Below are 17,802 nucleotides of genomic sequence, written 5' to 3'. Positions count from 1 at the left end.
ATTAGTCTACATTTATTATCATCTGCTATGGGATGTGGGATTTATTAGCATCCAGAAACTGAAGCTCAGGAAAAGGAATTCATGTGTCCTACACACCTGGTTTGGTCTGCCGCCAGAATCCATGCTCTTCTCACTCTTATCGTGTCATCTCTTAGCAGCACAAAAAGATACACTGTTAGCCAAGGTGGTGCTTTCCTTCTGAACGTGGGCAACCCAAGAAGGTGTCTGTGTCTGCAGAATATACGGCCTCTCCAGATAGGCAGGGGATTAGGGCTCCTGGAGTGGAGGAAGGGCAAGGGTCAGACTAAATCATCACCCACAGAGTGCTCTGAGAAGCTAAGGGTGAAAGATTTATAGCCATTGTAAAGTGATTTCAAAAACATAGTCTAAGCAGTAGTGGAAATTGGGAGGCCCAAAGAACCAAACAGTTCACTTGCTATCATTGTGCCTATTAATATATTTTATGTTTCCTCTGGGGTATATATCCCATTGAATCTCAAGCTCTTGGGAAGGTCACTAAGGGATGACTTTTGAATTGCTTTCCAGATTATGAAATTCCCCTGCATCTCACTCTAAGGGCACATGATAGATTTTAGCTAGAAGAGAAGTTAAGAGCTTCTATAGTAAGTGACAGTGACAAATGCTTTTCATTTTCTCAGGGGCTTTAGCATGTCTGCACCTGCACAAAATAATATCATTGCTTTTCTGTCTACATCCCCCACAGGGCAATGGGGAGCTTGCAGCAAGCCCTTGTGTGCTTTGAAAAGAGGCTCGTGGTTGCCCATGAGCTCGGGGAGGCCTTTAATAAAGCCCAGGCCTATGGAGAGCTGGGAAGTCTGCACAGCCAATTAGGGAATTACGAACAAGCCATTTCCTGCCTTGAGCGCCAGCTGAACATTGCTAGAGAGATGAAAGACCGAGCTCTGGAAAGTGATGCTGCCTGTGGCCTGGGGGGCGTTTACCAGCAGATGGGGGAATACGATACAGCCCTGCAGTACCACCAGCTGGATCTGCAGATAGCAGAGGAAACCAACAACCCCACGTGCCAGGGACGGGCCTATGGGAACCTGGGCCTGACCTACGAGTCCCTGGGCACCTTTGAGAGGGCCGTGGTCTATCAAGAACAGCACTTGAGCATCGCTGCCCAGATGAACGACTTGGTGGCCAAGACGGTGTCTTATAGTAGCCTTGGAAGGACCCATCATGCTTTGCAGAACTATTCCCAGGCAGTCATGTACTTGCAGGAAGGTAAGTGAAAAGGTCTGTCACGGCTTCTCGGTCTACCCTGAGACTGAGCTCACAGTCTGCTCAGAAGGAGGTGTGCACGGTGTGAGTGGCCACCTCTGCATGGAGTGAGGATCTCAGAGACCACATCATCAGTTCAACTCCAAAACCGTGGTGTCCCCCACTGGGTGTTCCTTAGTAGTACAAAGGCTTTCCACTGTCCAGGATGCATTACCCAGCTTGTCTCGCTCTGCTTGCCAGCTGTCCAAGGAGCTGACACCCTCCTTGCTTTTCAGAGCCCTCTACTGAGTAAAAAACGCATTCTACACAAGGTCAAGTTAGATCTAATAGTGTACAAGTTAAGGGCCTGAATCAGAGGAAAAATGCGCAGCTGTTCCGGGCCCATTGTCCCTTTAGAAAATAAGCTGTATCAAAGCTGTGTAGAAGTCCATTTCAATGTGGCAGCCGGGGTCTAATCCAGAAGCACCTGTCTGAGGGTCTCTCAAGCCATCAGCCAGGTTTCCTGGTGCTGGTTACCCACCGTGCTGGGCTGGTGCCACGGTAGGCTTATTTCAGGCAGGCCCAGAAAGTGACTGCTTCCCTCCCTCCCCGCTTTTTCACCCCCTCCCCCCACCCCCTCTCCTCTCCGGCAGGCTCCATGCAGTTACCTGCGCACAGTCAGGCCTTGGATGCTTCCTTCCTCACCAAGCAGGAGCCCCACAGCAGTGTGTTTGCCCTCCACCCCTTTGGAACCCTCCTCTGGAAAGCACTTCCTCTCACACGGGCACATGGCATCCTGTCATCCTGGGAGGGAAAAACAGCAGATACGGTGTTCTTGGCTCACTAGTAAAAGGAAATGGTTGCTGATTTCAAGCAAAAACTGTCATTTATAGTTTCCAAAATTTTTTGGCATACATAGTTTATCTAATTGGATTTCATTCTCATAGTAACCATGAGAGTTGTATCTTTTTATTCCCATTGGCAGCTAAGTGACCTGAGGCTCAGAGACTATAGTGGCTTGATCCTGACCATGCGGTCAATCAGTGGTGGCATGGGGCTCAGCCCAGGTTTCCTGACCTCAGGAACCACACAAGACCTTGTATGCAGTTCTTTCAACCTCCCAAGAACAGAGCAGGGCTGGGGCAGTCATGTCCACGATTACTTCTGATCCCCAGCTGGAAGCTGGGAGAGAGGGAAGCAGCACATGAAGTGGAGAATGGGCCAGGGGCTGATGGTCGCTGTGGTCCTCTGCACAGACCAGGCTTGCTCTGGCCTGCAGGCTGAGAGATTACTGAGAGGCTAGAAGCCACTTCCCAGACATGATTTGGCTCCCACTCAGTGGGAGCTCTGCCTCAATGCATTAAATATGAGAGGTGGCTTTTGGTTTCCTGAAACTAGACTGGTAAAATTCTAACAGACTGGGGGCGATTTTCAATTGAATATGTGAAAACTATTAAATTCAGACCCAGTGTATGACAACCTTTCAACTGTGTTCTTTGGTACTTCCTGAAATGTTATTTTCATGAAGCAGCTGCTTTGCCTGAGATATTGTAACATAATTCTATACTTATGGAAAACTCTATTTTTATTGTTGTAATTTTAAGTCTTGCAGAGATCTAAATTCTTATCGCGCCATCTCCACAGTGTCTTTTTCGTGGATGTGCTCTACCAGAGAGTCTGGTGTACCTCGTGGACCTGACCAGATGCCTCTTCGCATAAGTTGTTTCAGGTGCAGAACACCTGGGAGGCCCTTTCTGAGTGCTCTGAGTTGGGTCTGCAGCCTCTTGAAGTGAGGGGACAGTTCAGTTGGAAACCACTTCGGTACTCTGTCTCCCTCCTGGCTTTCAGACAGGCCTGTGTACTAGCATCCCCCTGCCCACATGCAGTAGAATCTCACAGGCAGGCCTGGTCAGAGCCTTTGGAACAAGCTCTCTACGTGATTTGTATGGTTACCCGTGATAAAAACCACTGGCCTCATCCAGCTTCTTTTCTTTTTGCAACTGAAGAAAGGGAGGCTGGAGCAATTTAGTGACTTACCTGGAGTCATGTAACTAGTTTCTGGCAAACTAGGCTCCAGGAGGGCTGGATAGGTGGGTCAGATTCCTAAGAGGCAGAAGCAGGTAGAAACTGGGGAAGGACAGATACCATGTCTGTCCAGTGGGCTTTTAGCTCTTCATTGTTGAACTTTTGATTATGGGCCAGTGAGTGTCCTACACGCTGGGGATCTAGCAGGGAGCAAAGTCAAGTCCCGCCTTGCACAGAACATAACCTTCTGGAGGAGCTGCCTCAATGACTTTGACTTCCAACTCAGAGGCCCAGGCCTAGCAGGGAGAGCTATATTGCTGAATGAATATGGTTAGCTTGTTGAAGGTTAAAACAACTGGTCTCCTCCTGGTTTTCACCCAAGAACCATTTCTTTTATTTCTGTTCCTACTCTATGAAGTATTTTAAAATGTGAATAATTTGTAAATACATATTGTTTTTGTTACCCTGTGACATGATTTAGATTTAAACTGCTGTTTCTAAGTTTTCTGAGTTATGTGCATTTTGAGATGCATGATATTTTATGAGTTTGAACCCGAGTATCACTTTTATTAGCCTCTCAACTGACTCAGTTCCTTTTCGAAAGTCTGAAATTGTGTGGGCCCAGCATGCTCAGAGACAGGCTCCCATGCACCCTGAATTAGATTAGAAAGAAGAAGTCCTTCCTTGGTGTGTGCAGTTGTAGTGTGGGAGCTTTCCTGCTGTCTCTGCACAAGCTAACTCCTATGTACAGAGAGCAGGATAATGAGGGCAAAGTGATGCCGAGAACTGCTTAGTGACCAATACAATAAATGGTTGCCTTCAGATTTGACTCCCACAAAGCTCTGGAGGTTGCTGATGTCCTGAAATCCAGAAGCTTCCTGTGAGTAAGTGACCCAAACTGCAGGTGCCTATCTGAAGGCCATTAGAATGAGAACAATCTCATTTAAAGTTTTCAACTCATAATAGCTCTTGCTCTGCAACCCCGCTGAGGCACATCAAAGGCTCAGCCTTAAAGGAAAGGCAGATTGGATGCGAAATGCCTCAGCGGCCTCAGTAACAGAAGGCAGGGTCAGGCGGTGTGAGCATTCTGCTTCCAGGAGGACATCTGATGTGTCTCTCGTCAACACTGATTGGATGCTGTGCACGTGTGATAGGAAAGAGTAGTAGCTGGGCTTCTGTACTTGACTATGGAACTTTCAAGAAAGACTTTTGCCAGCCAGAGAATTGGGTTAGGTAAACTTATAGGCCAGGAGTTTTCATTTGCAAAGCTAGGGATTTCACAGCTGGGAGGGCTGCCAGTTAGGTTCCATTTGTTTCAGTGTTTCTGCCTGCCCTGCAAACCTGTCTTCTGCTGATAGCCATCACCTGAGCTCTTGCTGGGGCAACTTGGAGTGACCTGGAAAGGTCACTACCAACACAGAATTTGAAAAAAATGCTTACTCTGCCCTGGCTGATTCTGCTTTTGTCCTGCATTTTAACTAGCTGCGTTGCTAACACTCTTCATATACACCTGAGCCAGAGTTATGCTCCAGAACTCCTTGGCAGGATGGAATTATCTTTTATGTGTCCTCAAAATTTCTCTATCTGAATTCAGGTTTAAGGTTAGCAGAGCAGCTGGGCCGAAGAGAAGATGAAGCCAAAATTCGCCATGGTCTTGGCCTCTCCCTTTGGGCAAGTGGGAACCTGGAGGAAGCCCAACATCAGGTGAGCAGGAGAACCCTGTCCCGAGTGGATTTTGTTTCTAGAAGCATGGAAGACCTTGGGATTACTATCCTAGTAGTGATGACGTTTGCTAGAGGGTGTTGACCTGTGCTCTTGGGTTTGACATACAAGATTTCCAGCCTGTATCAGCCCAGAAGTGTTGAACCATAGTAAAGACTCTTACTCACTTGTATGATAGATTTCTCAATAATTTCTTTGGAATTCTTGTATTATGTGCTATTGTTCCTCATTAAACCCTAATATGAAATTATATACATTTTATGACAGAAGTAAATAATCCAAGAATTCATAATTATTGGATTTACTGTCTTTGTGGGTTTCTAGTTATATCACTAGATGCTTCTCTCCCCTCTTCCTCTCCCTCCCTTCCCTCTCTCTCTCTCTCTCTCTCTCTCTCTCTCTCTCTCTCTCACACACACACACACACACACACACACAAAGTTCATGTTTCTGCGTGCACACAAATAGTTGAAGAGAAACCTGCTCTGTGCCGGCTCTGCAAATTAGAAAGATCCCTGGAATTATGGGTTCCTCTGTCAGGTTGGAGGAATTGTGAGATGGCATCTAAAATCACACTCTCAGCTGCTTAGGCAGCGCTTGCTGTGGAGGGTGCTGTGCTAGCAAAGGGGGCCAGGGATTGGTGAGCCCAGGCTCCCGTCGTAGGTGCTCACAGGGAGTGAGGACATGATATGCTTGAACTTGTGCCACAGCATCCTGGGATGTTATGACGTTTTACAATTTAAAGAATTAATTCTCTAGTTTTCTGGTTTCAAAAATTAAAGTTTGTACTGATATAGTGCTTTATAGTTTTCAAAGTACTTTCACTGACTGGATTTATTCCTTAATAACCCTGTGAGGTAGAGTGATAACCATCCCTTTACAGAGAAAAAACTGAGGTTCCGAATCTTACCAAAAGTCACCCAGCAAATTAGTGGCAGGGTTGGGAATACATTCCTCTCTCCTAGTCTAAGTCCCTTAGCCTTAGAATTCTATTCTTTAAATTTGCATGAATTAAAAATTTGATACTGTTTCCACATATAAATATCAGAGAAAGGCCTTGTCCCATTGACCTTGTGGTCCCCTTAGAGCAGCAGGACAGTGTCTCCTTAGGAGTGTCGTGTGTCTGGTCCCAGGGTGTGCCTGTGAGTGGATGTGGCTCCCTGGAGCACTGCTGTGCAGAGCAGCATCTGGTTCAGCTGAACTGCCTGCAAGAAGCCTTCCTCCTGAGAGCGCGGCTGCCGTCAGGGTTTCCCCCCAGCCTCAGGCATCTCCTGCCTGGCTCCCCCTCACCTGCTCCAGTTCCAGCCCTTCTGTACTGTGAGGCGTTGGGGTGGTGAATTACTTGATGACAAGAGGAGAGGCTTTTCGTTTGTTTTAATCAAAATCAGCACTTGATCGCGTTCATAGCTGATTTTTTTCCACAAGTTTCAGACTATGAGTCTATAACCCCTGTCTTTTAGATCCCCTTGTCTGTCAAAAATTGATTACACAAACTATAATTTACTGAGTAGGATCTAATTGGTGCCTTTTCAGGTCCACAAAGACCTACCTGGAAAAAAAAATTCATCCTTTCAAATCTCTTAATTTTTCTGTTGTGTACCAAGATGTGAGCAAAAATTGTCCCTAGTCGGTGAACAGCTAGACAGTGGTTTCTGGAAAACAGATAACGTTCTTTTCCCCTCCTTGCAGCTCTATAGAGCATCAGCCTTGTTTGAAACGATCCGACACGAAGTGCAGCTGAGCACGGACTACAAGCTCTCCCTCTTTGACCTGCAGACATCCTCCTACCAGGCCTTGCAGCGAGTGCTCGTCAGCCTCGGTGAGAGCAGCGGGGGTTCCCACCTTGTGTGCATGCACCCCTGTGTCTGAGTCGTTTCGTGAGTGCTGTGATGAAATATGATTTGTTGTCACAGCAGACTGAAGCCACAACCACAGCGCAGCCATTGAACATTCGTTCGTTCAAGCAATGAATATTTGTGTGTGCCTAGTGCCAGTCAAGAAGTCCCAGTTCCTGACCTCTAGAAGCTCTTAGCCTATCAGGAGACAGAAGTCGGGAGCCCAGGAGGGTGTGATTGGCACTAGAGTAAAAGGGACTCGGGTGCTGTGGGAACGAAGTGGCTTGGCAGACAGACCCAGGAGCCAGAGAAGGTGTCCTGGAGACAGGGATGCTTGAAGCAGGTGCTCCCACCAGGTTCCCTCTGCCCATTAGTACCTGGGGGCAGGTACCTGAGAAGACACTGGTCTCTTCCTGTTTTACTGCCACACATCTTTTAATGTTGCTGTCTAATAAATGTTTGTACTGTCTGCCCCCAAGGCTGTGCCATAGTCAGTGACAACGCTCCCAGGCCTGTGGGCTGCATTGCACTGGGACAGTATCCACCTTCCCTTACCCGGGCCTTAACTGTTTCAGCCACCCTATTCCATCAACCCCGTCCTCTCCCTCTCCTCAGGGCTGTCCATCTCTGCAGACCATTTTCCCCAACCCAGAACTTGGGTTAAGGAGGTATTCATTGGAATTAACAGTGTCTTTGAAGTTGGATGTTGAGGCCTTATCAATAACCTGTCCTTCGCTTTATGGGTATGAATACTCAAATTTCCCCTTGAAAAATGTATCTATTAACTGTGCTCATTGCCTGCGATTACAGTTTATTATCTACTATAATCACAGTGTTAAGTCTGTCTAGCACTTTGGGGCCAATTTTCCAATGTGTACAGAAATCGTCCCTGCTGTTCCAGTTAATAACTTAATAGGGTAAAAGAAGACATTTGCATACACACATACAAATCCCCGCTTTCTACTGATACTCAGACTGTAGGAAGCAGGGCATCCTTGAAGGGCTTTGGGGCTGCAGCATCTGGTCTCCTGCCTCTGCCTGCCCTCTCTTTGGACCCTAGTTCTAGCAACTCTTCCATTTGTATATTTATGATGTAAGCAGATCCTTTGCATTGTGTTCCTTCTAATAATCCTAACTTGAAAGGATGTTGCTTTATCTTTTGTGCTCTCATATTTGAGCATTAGCTTTTAAACTAGATTACAGACTAGTTTCTTAGATGAAGTGGGATTAGAGGTTGGATCCAAAGACTGAGGAAAAGCTTGAAAGAGAGAAGCAGTTTCATAGGATTAGAGACCTCAGAGGTTTGAACCCTTTGCCCATGGGAATGAGAAGAGACGAGAAGCAAGTGTGTGGGAGCCCAGAATGGAATGAGGTATCAGCTCTAGTGATTATAATGTCACTTGTTATATATACTGTGCTTTGAATAATGCCTACCACCCACCTCCACATATAGGGCCTCGTTTAGTCTTTGAGATAGGCAAGACAGCTATTGGGATTCCTTGTTTTCAGTAAACAGGGGAAAGGCACACTGAGCAGATGGACCAGCATGTGTGAGGGCACAGAGGTATAATTTGGTGGAAAATGTGGAAACAGGGCTGGGCAATGTGATGCACAGAGGGGCTGCATCGAGGAGAGAAAAAAGGTGGTCAAGAGCCATGTCCTAGAGGGCTCATCTGCCAAGGCCAAATCAGAATCCAAGCTGAGCAAGGAAGTGAGAGGGTAACCAGAGCGCAGAACATCAGGTCCAAAGAGCCAAGTGAATGGGGTCAGAAGCCAGGAGGCCGGGGAGTAACTCAGGATGTGGGGGGAGAGTGGGCAGGGCTGAGGATGGCTGCTCTGAACAGTCAGCTTTCCTGTGGTGTGGCTGCCAGACAGGGAAGCCTGGTGGCTTACGGTGGGGTGGAATCTGAAAATGTGGGGTTTGAGTAGAGTGGTCACTGCACCTGTCATCTGAGGCAGGGGGTTGAATTTGAAACAGTCTCATTGAGAGTCTGCCACACGTTGGCAGTGGGGTTTCTGCCTGCCCGGGGTCTCTGTACCTGATAACCCTCTCTGATAATCATACTCCCCGTGGACTCCCAGCCTATCCCTTTGTCTCCTAGGCCATCATGACGAAGCCCTGGCCGTGGCAGAAAGAGGACGGACAAGGGCGTTTGCAGATCTCCTGGTAGAACGGCAGACAGGACAGCAGGACTCCGACCCCTACTCCCCAGTCACTATTGATCAGATCTTAGAGATGGTTAATGGCCAGAGGGGACTAGTGCTTTACTATTCCCTGGCTGCGGGCTACCTGTACAGCTGGCTGCTTGCTCCTGGGGCAGGTAAGATCTCTTTTTGTGGGAACAGGGCAATTAAGACACTAGGTTGTGAAAGTCTAGTGAATAGAGGTGGGAGAGGTGCATTACCATAGATCAGATCAAGGAGCTAATGTTGGCTTTCAGCAAATCTTCCGCCACGCCACGGTGGTAGTCCGTGGTGGGGCATTCAATTAATAAGACAGCCCAGCTTTCTCATTCCCCCAAGAAATCACGGCTCCTCGCTGGTGCATGTGGAAGCATTTATCAAGGACGACTAAGAGCAGGAGGATTAATTTCACCAGCAGCCCTATTTTTAGGCAGCTGTTGTTCATTAGCTAATAAAGTAATAAGTCCGAATGAGTTCTTTCTAGATATGATTTAATAATTGTGACCCTTTGTCATGGTACAGTTAAAGAGACTAAAATGATAATGGCAACTCTGTCACAGTATATAAATGAAGTCTTATGCTTGAAATTTCTGAGTTTAGCAAAACCCATTTTTAACCAGTTCATTTGTAAATCTATTTCAGAAGTAAAAATCCCCTTTGATTAAATCAGGATTAAATGTTCAGGCTTTAACAGTTTCACTAAATACAGAACCACTAATTAGCTGTTAGGGCCATATTTTTTGCATAACAAAATGCTGATGGTTTTACCATGCTGGAGACACACCAGATCCAATTAGAGTTTATTGACTGGGGAAGTGGATCTTATAATTGGGAATCTTGAAGAATGGGCTTCTTGAATATCTGTAAGCCAATTTCAAAAAGTTCAACTGCCAAGGAGAACTGACAAGATTTTCTTGATTACGTTTCTGTCCCTTTGATTTAAAAAGAAAATGATGGCTGGATGACAGATCTGAGATGCTTCCTGGGTTCTGATTACATTCTGAGAATGCCTGTATGTTCTGTGCTTCAGCCTCACTTTTTTTTTTTTTTTTTTTTTCGCGGTACATGGGCCTCTCACTGCTGTGGCCTCTCCCGTCGCGGAGCACAGGCTCCGGACGCACAGGCTCAGCGGCCATGGCTCACGGGCCCAGCCACTCCGCGGCATGTGGGATCCTCCCGGACCAGGGCACGAACCCGTGTCCCCTGCATCGGCAGGCGGACTCTCAACCACTGTGCCACCAGGGAAGCCCCAGCCTCACTTTTTATAATTTTACCCTTAATTCCATGTTTTTTATGGGCTTTCCGTAAAGAACATTCTTGCCTCTGACCTTTTTATGCTAAAGGTTTTAAGTTGTGGTGTTCATGATGACTTGGTGAGCGTCGTGCACCGTGGGATGAGTCCCCGTGTATCCCAGCCCCCGGAGGGCCCTGACGCTCAGGAGGACACAGCTGATGATGGAGGCATTGAGCTCTTTCTCTTGGTGGTGGTTATGTTTTGGGAACACGATTTGACAGGTGGTATATCCAAATCCCTGTAACAATGAGCCATGTATAATGAGGTTTCTATTGTTTCTCTTTCCATTTCTCTTTGCTCTTAATGAGACTCTGAAGCTTTCACCAGGGCTTTAATCCAATCAGAGAGGACGAGCGTTTTCCAGGGCTGACATACCTCCTCACCATTTGAGAACATGTCCTGTGTTTATTGCTAGAAAACCACTACGGATTGCCTCAGTTTCATACAGCTATCATTTTTTGCTCCTTTAATCCATTAATGACCATTGACCAGTTGGTCTTATTTAAAGATGGTTTAAAATTTTTTTATCTGGCCTTTACACTACATATTTATTTTGATTTGCTTTTGTGAAACGAAAGGTCTTTGAGTAACAAAGACTAGCTAGCTTCGGCTAGCTATATTTTTTGTCAGGAGTTCAGTTTCTGAGGAGAATGCACCATGGCATGCTCGTGCACTATTCCTGAAAGGAAACTTTCCCTGTTTGGTGCTTCTGAGAAGCATCTATTTTGAAATACGTGAACTGATGTGAACTAATCATCATTCCAGGAGCTTCTGAATATATGTCGTCAAAATCAAAAGCCCTGTCTTGAATTCCCTGTTTTCAAGCACCAAACCTTCTGGTGAAAGCTGTAAAAAGCGTAGTGACCAGGCTTCTGAAAGCCCTCTTGACACCTTGGATTTCAGGATTTCTTCACATGGTTTGGAGGACAGCATGCTTGTCAAAGAGGTCACATAGCATCGACCTTGCTGCCCACTGTCCTCCGCCTTCCCTTCCCCAACCCCAATCATGTATAACGTTGGCTGTGCCTGTGCCTGTCTTGTTTCAGGGATTCTGAAGTTTCACGAACACTACCTGGGAGACAACACGGTGGAAAACTCCAGTGACTTCCAGGCTGGCAGCAGCACAGCCCTTCCAACAGCCACCAGCTCGGCCCTAGAGCAGCACATCGCCAGCGTCCGGGAGGCCCTGGGTGTGGAATCTTACTACTCAAGGCAAGTAGTGCGGTGCTTCCAATCCCACCTTCAGATATAATCTCAGGGGTTTTCGTTTGTTTTCTCTTTTGTAAACGTCCTACTTGAGCTAATGGAAGAAATCTTCTAGAATTCACACATTGTGCTCAGTCTATTCACAGTTGCTGCAGCAGAAACAAATACATGTCTCTGGAGTGCAAACCCCTCAGCAGGATGTCTGTATTATTTTTGGTAATTTCCTTTCAGACAAGGAAGGGCCTTATCAGACATGCCCATTTTCTAAGATGGGTTTGTAGAATGTTTAAACATAAACACGACTTCGAATTTTAACATATTAGCTAATTAAAACTGAGATGCTTTTTTGGTTATAAACAGATTCATGATGAGTTTGTTTCTACTATAGCTGAACGCCTGTTTGAGAATGTATTACCAGTGACAGGATCTGTGCATTGAGGGGCTGAGGTGAAGGAAGTTGAACTCCCAATATCGAGGATGGGGAGGAAAATTGCTTTTTTGCAAATATTTTAAAAGTTATATACTCATGGAAATGTCTTATCGTGATTGGCTATTTTATATATAGAAAATAATTTACACAAGGACCCTGCTTCTGGGAAAATGGAAAGAAGAGAGTCCCTTAGAGCTGGGTCATAGCCAGATTTCCCAGGCATCTCAGTCCCCCATCCTGTGATTAACAAATGTTGAGAAGATCCGTGTCAGAAAATCTGCTGTGTGAACTGGTGTCAGGTCCCAAGGACATCTGCTTTTCTCTTGAATGATTTCTTTTGTAATCATGAAAATCCTAAGATATCGCTGTGATTTCTTTAGAGATGCTTAACTCAGACTCCCCGAGTGTGTGGTAGTCATTGCCAGCAGCTGGATTGATCTTTGGGTGTTTATGAAGTCTAAGATAAGCTCTTAGATGAAAAGTAACCATTCGATAATGGAATGTCAAGGCAGGAAGGGGCTCTGGTGGTCATCTAGGCCAGCTCCTTATTCGGCACCGAAATGGGACTTGCCGACAGAGTGTCAGAGCTGGGATCAAAACAATCTAGATCTCACCCAGACTTCCGGGCCGGTGCTTGTTCTGCTTTTAATTATCAAAATTAATATCATACTTGAGACAATAGCCAAAGCATGTAAGAATGTCATCTCTAGCTTCTGTTTTTATGAAGCATGAACAGGCGTCAGCCACATGCACACACTGTTGTCCTATTTCTCCCACGGCTGCCGTGCGTCCTGGAGCATCCCTATCCTTAACACTGGGTAATGGTGTGGTGTTCACAGGGGCTTCACAGTGTGGGAACCCCACGAACTTGGAAAGTAAGACTACTCCCTGAGATTTAATTATAAATGACCATAAAATAGGTTAGGCCAGGGGTACACAGAACTGCTTCAGCAGACAGAAAGGCGCTTAGGCTAGGCTGACTAATCTGTAACCTGATCAAAGGTATTGCATATCCAAAGCGAGTGTTAGAGGGGAGGGGATGGCCAGCAGTAGAAACACAAAAAAAGGGAGCAAAAGCAGGGCAGACTGTAGCAGTGCCCATTTCTGACACTGTGAAAAGGGGGAGAGAATCTTGGCTAAGGGACTCCAAGTCCCATTGGAAGGCTGTTCTTGTGGTGGACTTTGCTGTCATTATGCTCTCATCCTTCCTGCCTTCCCTTCCTTCTACAAATATTTGAGTGTCTGCTATATGCTGTGTCTACTAGAGATGGGGGAAAGAGTGATGAATGAGGCAGGAATAGCTCCTGCTCTCAGGGAACTGAAAGAAAGTAGACACAGAGCATATACAGTCTTGTAATGAAAATCATTGTAAGTATTTAAATGAAAATGCAGGGCGTAGTGAAAATGTATAAGCAGGGGTGGGGAAACCTATACTGGAAGTTGGGGAGGCTTCCTTGAGGAGGGGGTTTTTGAGCTGAGCTCAGAAGGATGATGAGAAATAAAGTAAATGACGGCCACCCCAGGCAGGATGTGCAAGGTCTGCAGGAGGAGACATCTCAGGCTATCCCCGTCCCTTCCCTTGTTCAGGCCTCTGCTTTCTGGTTATCATTTGGTTTCTCATGACATATACTTGCAGATATAAAATGTACCTAACAAACTGGCATTCTGGTTTGTACCACTCTATGACCTTGGTTAATGAAAATGAGCTCCCAAGAGGCAAAGCCTCTTTGAGCACATTAACAACAGCAGGTTTTCAAGCTTGTAAGGCCACAGTCCAGAGCTTGAACTGAGATGAAATTGTGAAGGGACCCGGGTGTGCGATACCTGCCATCTGAAACCCTGCCCGTGTAGAGGTGCGCTTCTCTCTTACTTCAGCGTGGTGGCCACAGCCAGGGCATTGCAGTCCACACAAACCACTGAGAGGGCTCAGTCTGTGTGAAAATACAGATTTCTCTTGATCCCAATTTTCATGTACCTAGGTTAAAATTCATCATGAGAAGGAAGGGGGTTACCCTTTGACTCTTCCCAGCACCCCTCCTGTTGGACACCATGGTTTAACTCCAAACCATGGTGTCTCAGCAGTTCTTTTTTTTTTTTTTTGTGGTATGCGGGCCTCTCACTGTCGCAGCCTCCCCCATTGCGGAGCACAGGCTCCGGACGCACAGGCTCAACGACCATGGCTCACGGGCCCAGCCGCTCCGCGGCATGTGGGATCTTCCCGGACCGGGGCACGAACCCGTGTCCCCTGCATCGGCAGGCGGACTCTCAACCACTGGGCCATCAGGGAAGCCCTCAGCAGTTCTTTTATATGATACTGGAGGTTGACTAAGTTTGCTTCCTGGTGCCTTCTGAATTAAAAAAATGACTTTTGGGTTATAGTTCAGCTCTTCTTCAATGGCAGGGAGAGAGGAAGCACTGTAACTTGCTTCTGTTTTATCTTTTCCCTTAATCTTTTCCCCTCTACCTTGTACAGAAAGCTCACAAGTTGGGATGAGTCCTCAGAGGTCTCTAGGATGTTGAGTGGCTTGACGCTCAGGATGAATTTGGAGGGCTGCCCTCAGTAGCTTCGATCCCCAGTTTGAAAGGCAGAAGTGAGGTCTTTTCTGTTGCTTTGGACTAGTCTTATTAGAAATTGGTTCATCTTTTGTGAACTTAAACTCAAGTTCTTGATTATGATATTAAAACTGAATACTTTAGTGGCATGGTTTGAATTCACTAAAGTGGAGTTTTTTGTGAGACTGGCTTCTGCCTCAGTTTCAAGAAAACATTTCAATGACAGCTAAATTATTTTTCATCTATAAAATTAGTAAATATTTTTAAAGTGTGGATGCAGTGAACAGTCTCATACTCTAGGGATATAAATTGGTTTAGCCTTTCTAAAAATAATTTGCCAATAGTATGAGAAATCTTAAAAATGGGCCTTTCGACCCCAAAATTCTCATTTTAGAAATGGAGTAAAGATGTATACATAGGAATATTTATAATAGTTCTATATATTATAGAAGAAAACAACTGAAATATCCATAATTATTGAATGTTAAATTATTTTATATCAATATAATATTATTTATATCAATATAATATTATGTTGCAATTAAAAACATGTTTACAGAGAATTTTTAAGCACATAGTCAAATATTTGTGACAAAATAGTAAGTGAAAAAATAAGATTAGAATTATTGTATATAGTATAATTCAAATTTTGTAATATATACAAAATACTGATATGAAAAGTAAGAAAAAGTCCTTGGAAGGAAATAGCCCATAGTGTTAGGGGCAATTACAGGTGGATGATGGAATTATAGATGCTTGGTATTTTATTCTTTGTACTTTTCCTTATTTTCAGTTTTTTAACAATGAACATGTATTATTTTTAAAGTCAAAAATAAATAGCCATGTATAAACAACTCTGCAGTTCAAAGAGAAAAAAAGAAGCCTTTCTGTAATTTCAACTTTCAGAGAATAAAATCCAGGTTTTGGAGCCTGACACCACAATCTAGTTGCAGGAGGGCAATCTGGGTTTCTTTTCTGTTCTTGCCTCTTCGTGAGCGCCATGCTCCAGCTACCACACCTTCCTCTCTGTTCTCTAAATGTACCCTGTGACTCCCCCCTCCACTCTAGCTCAGGCATGTTTAACCTCTGGATCTGTAGCTGCAGCTGCCCACTAACCAAAGCTGTCTCGGTATTTTCCAGGTATCTCTAGTCTAATATATCTAAAGGCCAACTATTTCTCCCCCAAATCAGTCACTCTAATGCACCACATTAGCAGATCTTGAGTTCTCCTTAGACAGTTTGGACCATGTGTCTTTCTCAAATGCAAACCTCCTGCCCCTGGCTGTGGGGTGACACCACCCTCCATGGCCATACAGCATCTGGCCCCTTCGAAACTCTCCAGCCTGTTTCTAGGGGTTTTTGGGTCAAAGTTCTCCCTGAACCACTGTTGCTACCTCCCCTCTGCCCTTTCTGCTCCCTCTCACGGCCTTCCAGTCCCCTTCAGTCAGAGTGACCTTTCATAGATGTATTGGGACTGTGTTTCCTTTTTTTCCCACCCATCCCAGAGCTCCCCCATCACACTTTATCCCTTCAAAGGTTCTGATGGTCTTCAGACTCCAGCTCACATTCCTCACACTGGCCTGTAAGCCCATGTGATCTGGCTTCTGTCTGTCCCTTGAATGACACCTCTAGTTCTTCAGTTTGGCATCTCCCTGTGGCTGCCCCAGCCTCCATTCACTGCCTAGGGTAAATCAAGGGCTTTCCCATCTTAAAGTTTTGCACATGCCCTTCCTTCTCTCTGTAAAGTTCTGTCCACGGCTCTTGGTATGACTGGTTCCTTCTCATCCTTCAAGTTCCTACTTAAATGATAGCTCCTCAAAAAGGACTTTCAGAAGCTTCACTGTCAGGTTTATTCACCTCTTCATACCCAGGCCCTCAGGCAGTCCTGCAACATAGTAGATGTTTATTAAAAGTTTGTGTGAACAGCCAACTGATTCTGTGAATGAAGTACTTCTCCCTTCTCCCAGAACTGTCCTTCTACTTTTCCTGCAGACAGTCTAATCTCCCTTTAGATCCCTGTTCAAATCTCATACTCTTTCTATCAGGACCACCCAATCCCTGTAAGTCTAAATCAGTCTTTGCTGTTCTCTGTGGTCGCTACCAATAGCAATTATTTCATTCTTCCTTGTTTCATAATCACCTGATTTGTGTGTCTTCCCAAGCAGATGGTGATGCCATGGAGAGCAGGTGCAGTGTCCTTCTCTCTGAATTCTCACTGTCTAACACAGTGCCTGGCCCACAGTGAGACATCAGTGAATTTGAAATTTAGTCACCAGAAGGTGTGCTGTGAGCAGACTCTGTGCTTATGCTGGGCTGGCTCACTGATTCTCTTTTTCTTGTGGATGTAAAGTACACAGTGTGCCCCTAGAAATTGAGTCTTGGTGCCTGGGGGAACACCTTCATTCAATTACCCACAGTCTGGCCATATCCTTGTTATTCTGCAGACCATTTTTGCTGTCCTTAACGGCATCTTGCTGCTAAAAGGAAGTACAGTGCTACAAAGGAGTTTCTGAAAATGGATTTAAAATAAAAGAACTGCTTTTATTAAGTGTTTAATAAGAACCTCCAGTCCCTTCTTCCCTGATCAAAAGAAGCATAGATTGAAACCACCGTATAGAATACGAAACTCCCATAAGAGAGATGTTATGAATTTCAGAGCACATCTTCAACTTTTAATTCTGATATTTAGCCAGAGTCTTGCTGCTTCCTGGGCACCTGGGATGGCGCAGTGGCACTTTGGGGAAGCTAAGCTGACTGGTTAGAACACTAGCAGGGCCGTGTTCAGTGGTAGGTCTGGTCTGAAAGGTGTGCTTCCTCGGGGGTTCTAAATAAATTGCAATTGTAGACTGCCCTGATAATAGGGTAAATATTCCTTCATTGAAAATGAATATGAAACCTTGATAAACTATAGCTGTTAACGATTTTTTTCTTTTGGTGCTTTTCTATATTGCTAAATTTTCTACAGTGAAAGTTATTTTTATAATCAAATGTATTTTCTTATTTCAAAACACGTATTAATTTAGATTGCACCAATTCATAAATGCTGATGACTCCAGTTGGTTCTAGCCTGATAACACAGGGCAACTGTTAACGAGTCTGACAATCCCAAGTGTTGGAGGAGATGTGGGTCCACAGGGTATATTATATGTGGCTGGGAAGCAAGTAAATGGGCATGATGCATTGGAAGATGGTTTGGCATCACCTTCTGAGCTGCGTATTTGCATACCCTTTGACCCAGGTACACACCTTAGGTGTGATATCCAAGAGAGGATCTTGTACGTGAGCAAGAATTTTCAGAGCTTCACTGTAAACAATAGCAAAGTCCTGGA

General features: G+C 45.2%; 1 protein-coding gene across 2 annotated transcripts in view; it reads left to right on the top strand.

The window, feature by feature from the left end:
* Window positions 1-17,802, top strand: part of TTC28 (tetratricopeptide repeat domain 28) — a gene marked incomplete at its 5' end in the record, with an annotated part of 590,760 nt that overhangs the window by 485,595 nt on the left and 87,363 nt on the right. For both annotated transcript variants that reach the window (XM_082668131.1, XM_082668132.1), the window contains 5 exons: window positions 725-1,248; window positions 4,844-4,953; window positions 6,661-6,790; window positions 8,909-9,127; window positions 11,331-11,508. In XM_082668131.1, coding sequence (XP_082524257.1) covers window positions 725-1,248; window positions 4,844-4,953; window positions 6,661-6,790; window positions 8,909-9,127; window positions 11,331-11,508 — 1,161 coding nt within the window. The remainder of the gene's footprint in view (window positions 1-724; window positions 1,249-4,843; window positions 4,954-6,660; window positions 6,791-8,908; window positions 9,128-11,330; window positions 11,509-17,802) is intronic.

This window comes from Grampus griseus (assembly GCF_964374135.1).
Source record: "Grampus griseus genome assembly, chromosome: 12".
Lineage (NCBI taxonomy): Eukaryota > Metazoa > Chordata > Mammalia > Artiodactyla > Delphinidae > Grampus > Grampus griseus.
This window is presented reverse-complemented; position numbering and strand designations above follow the sequence as displayed.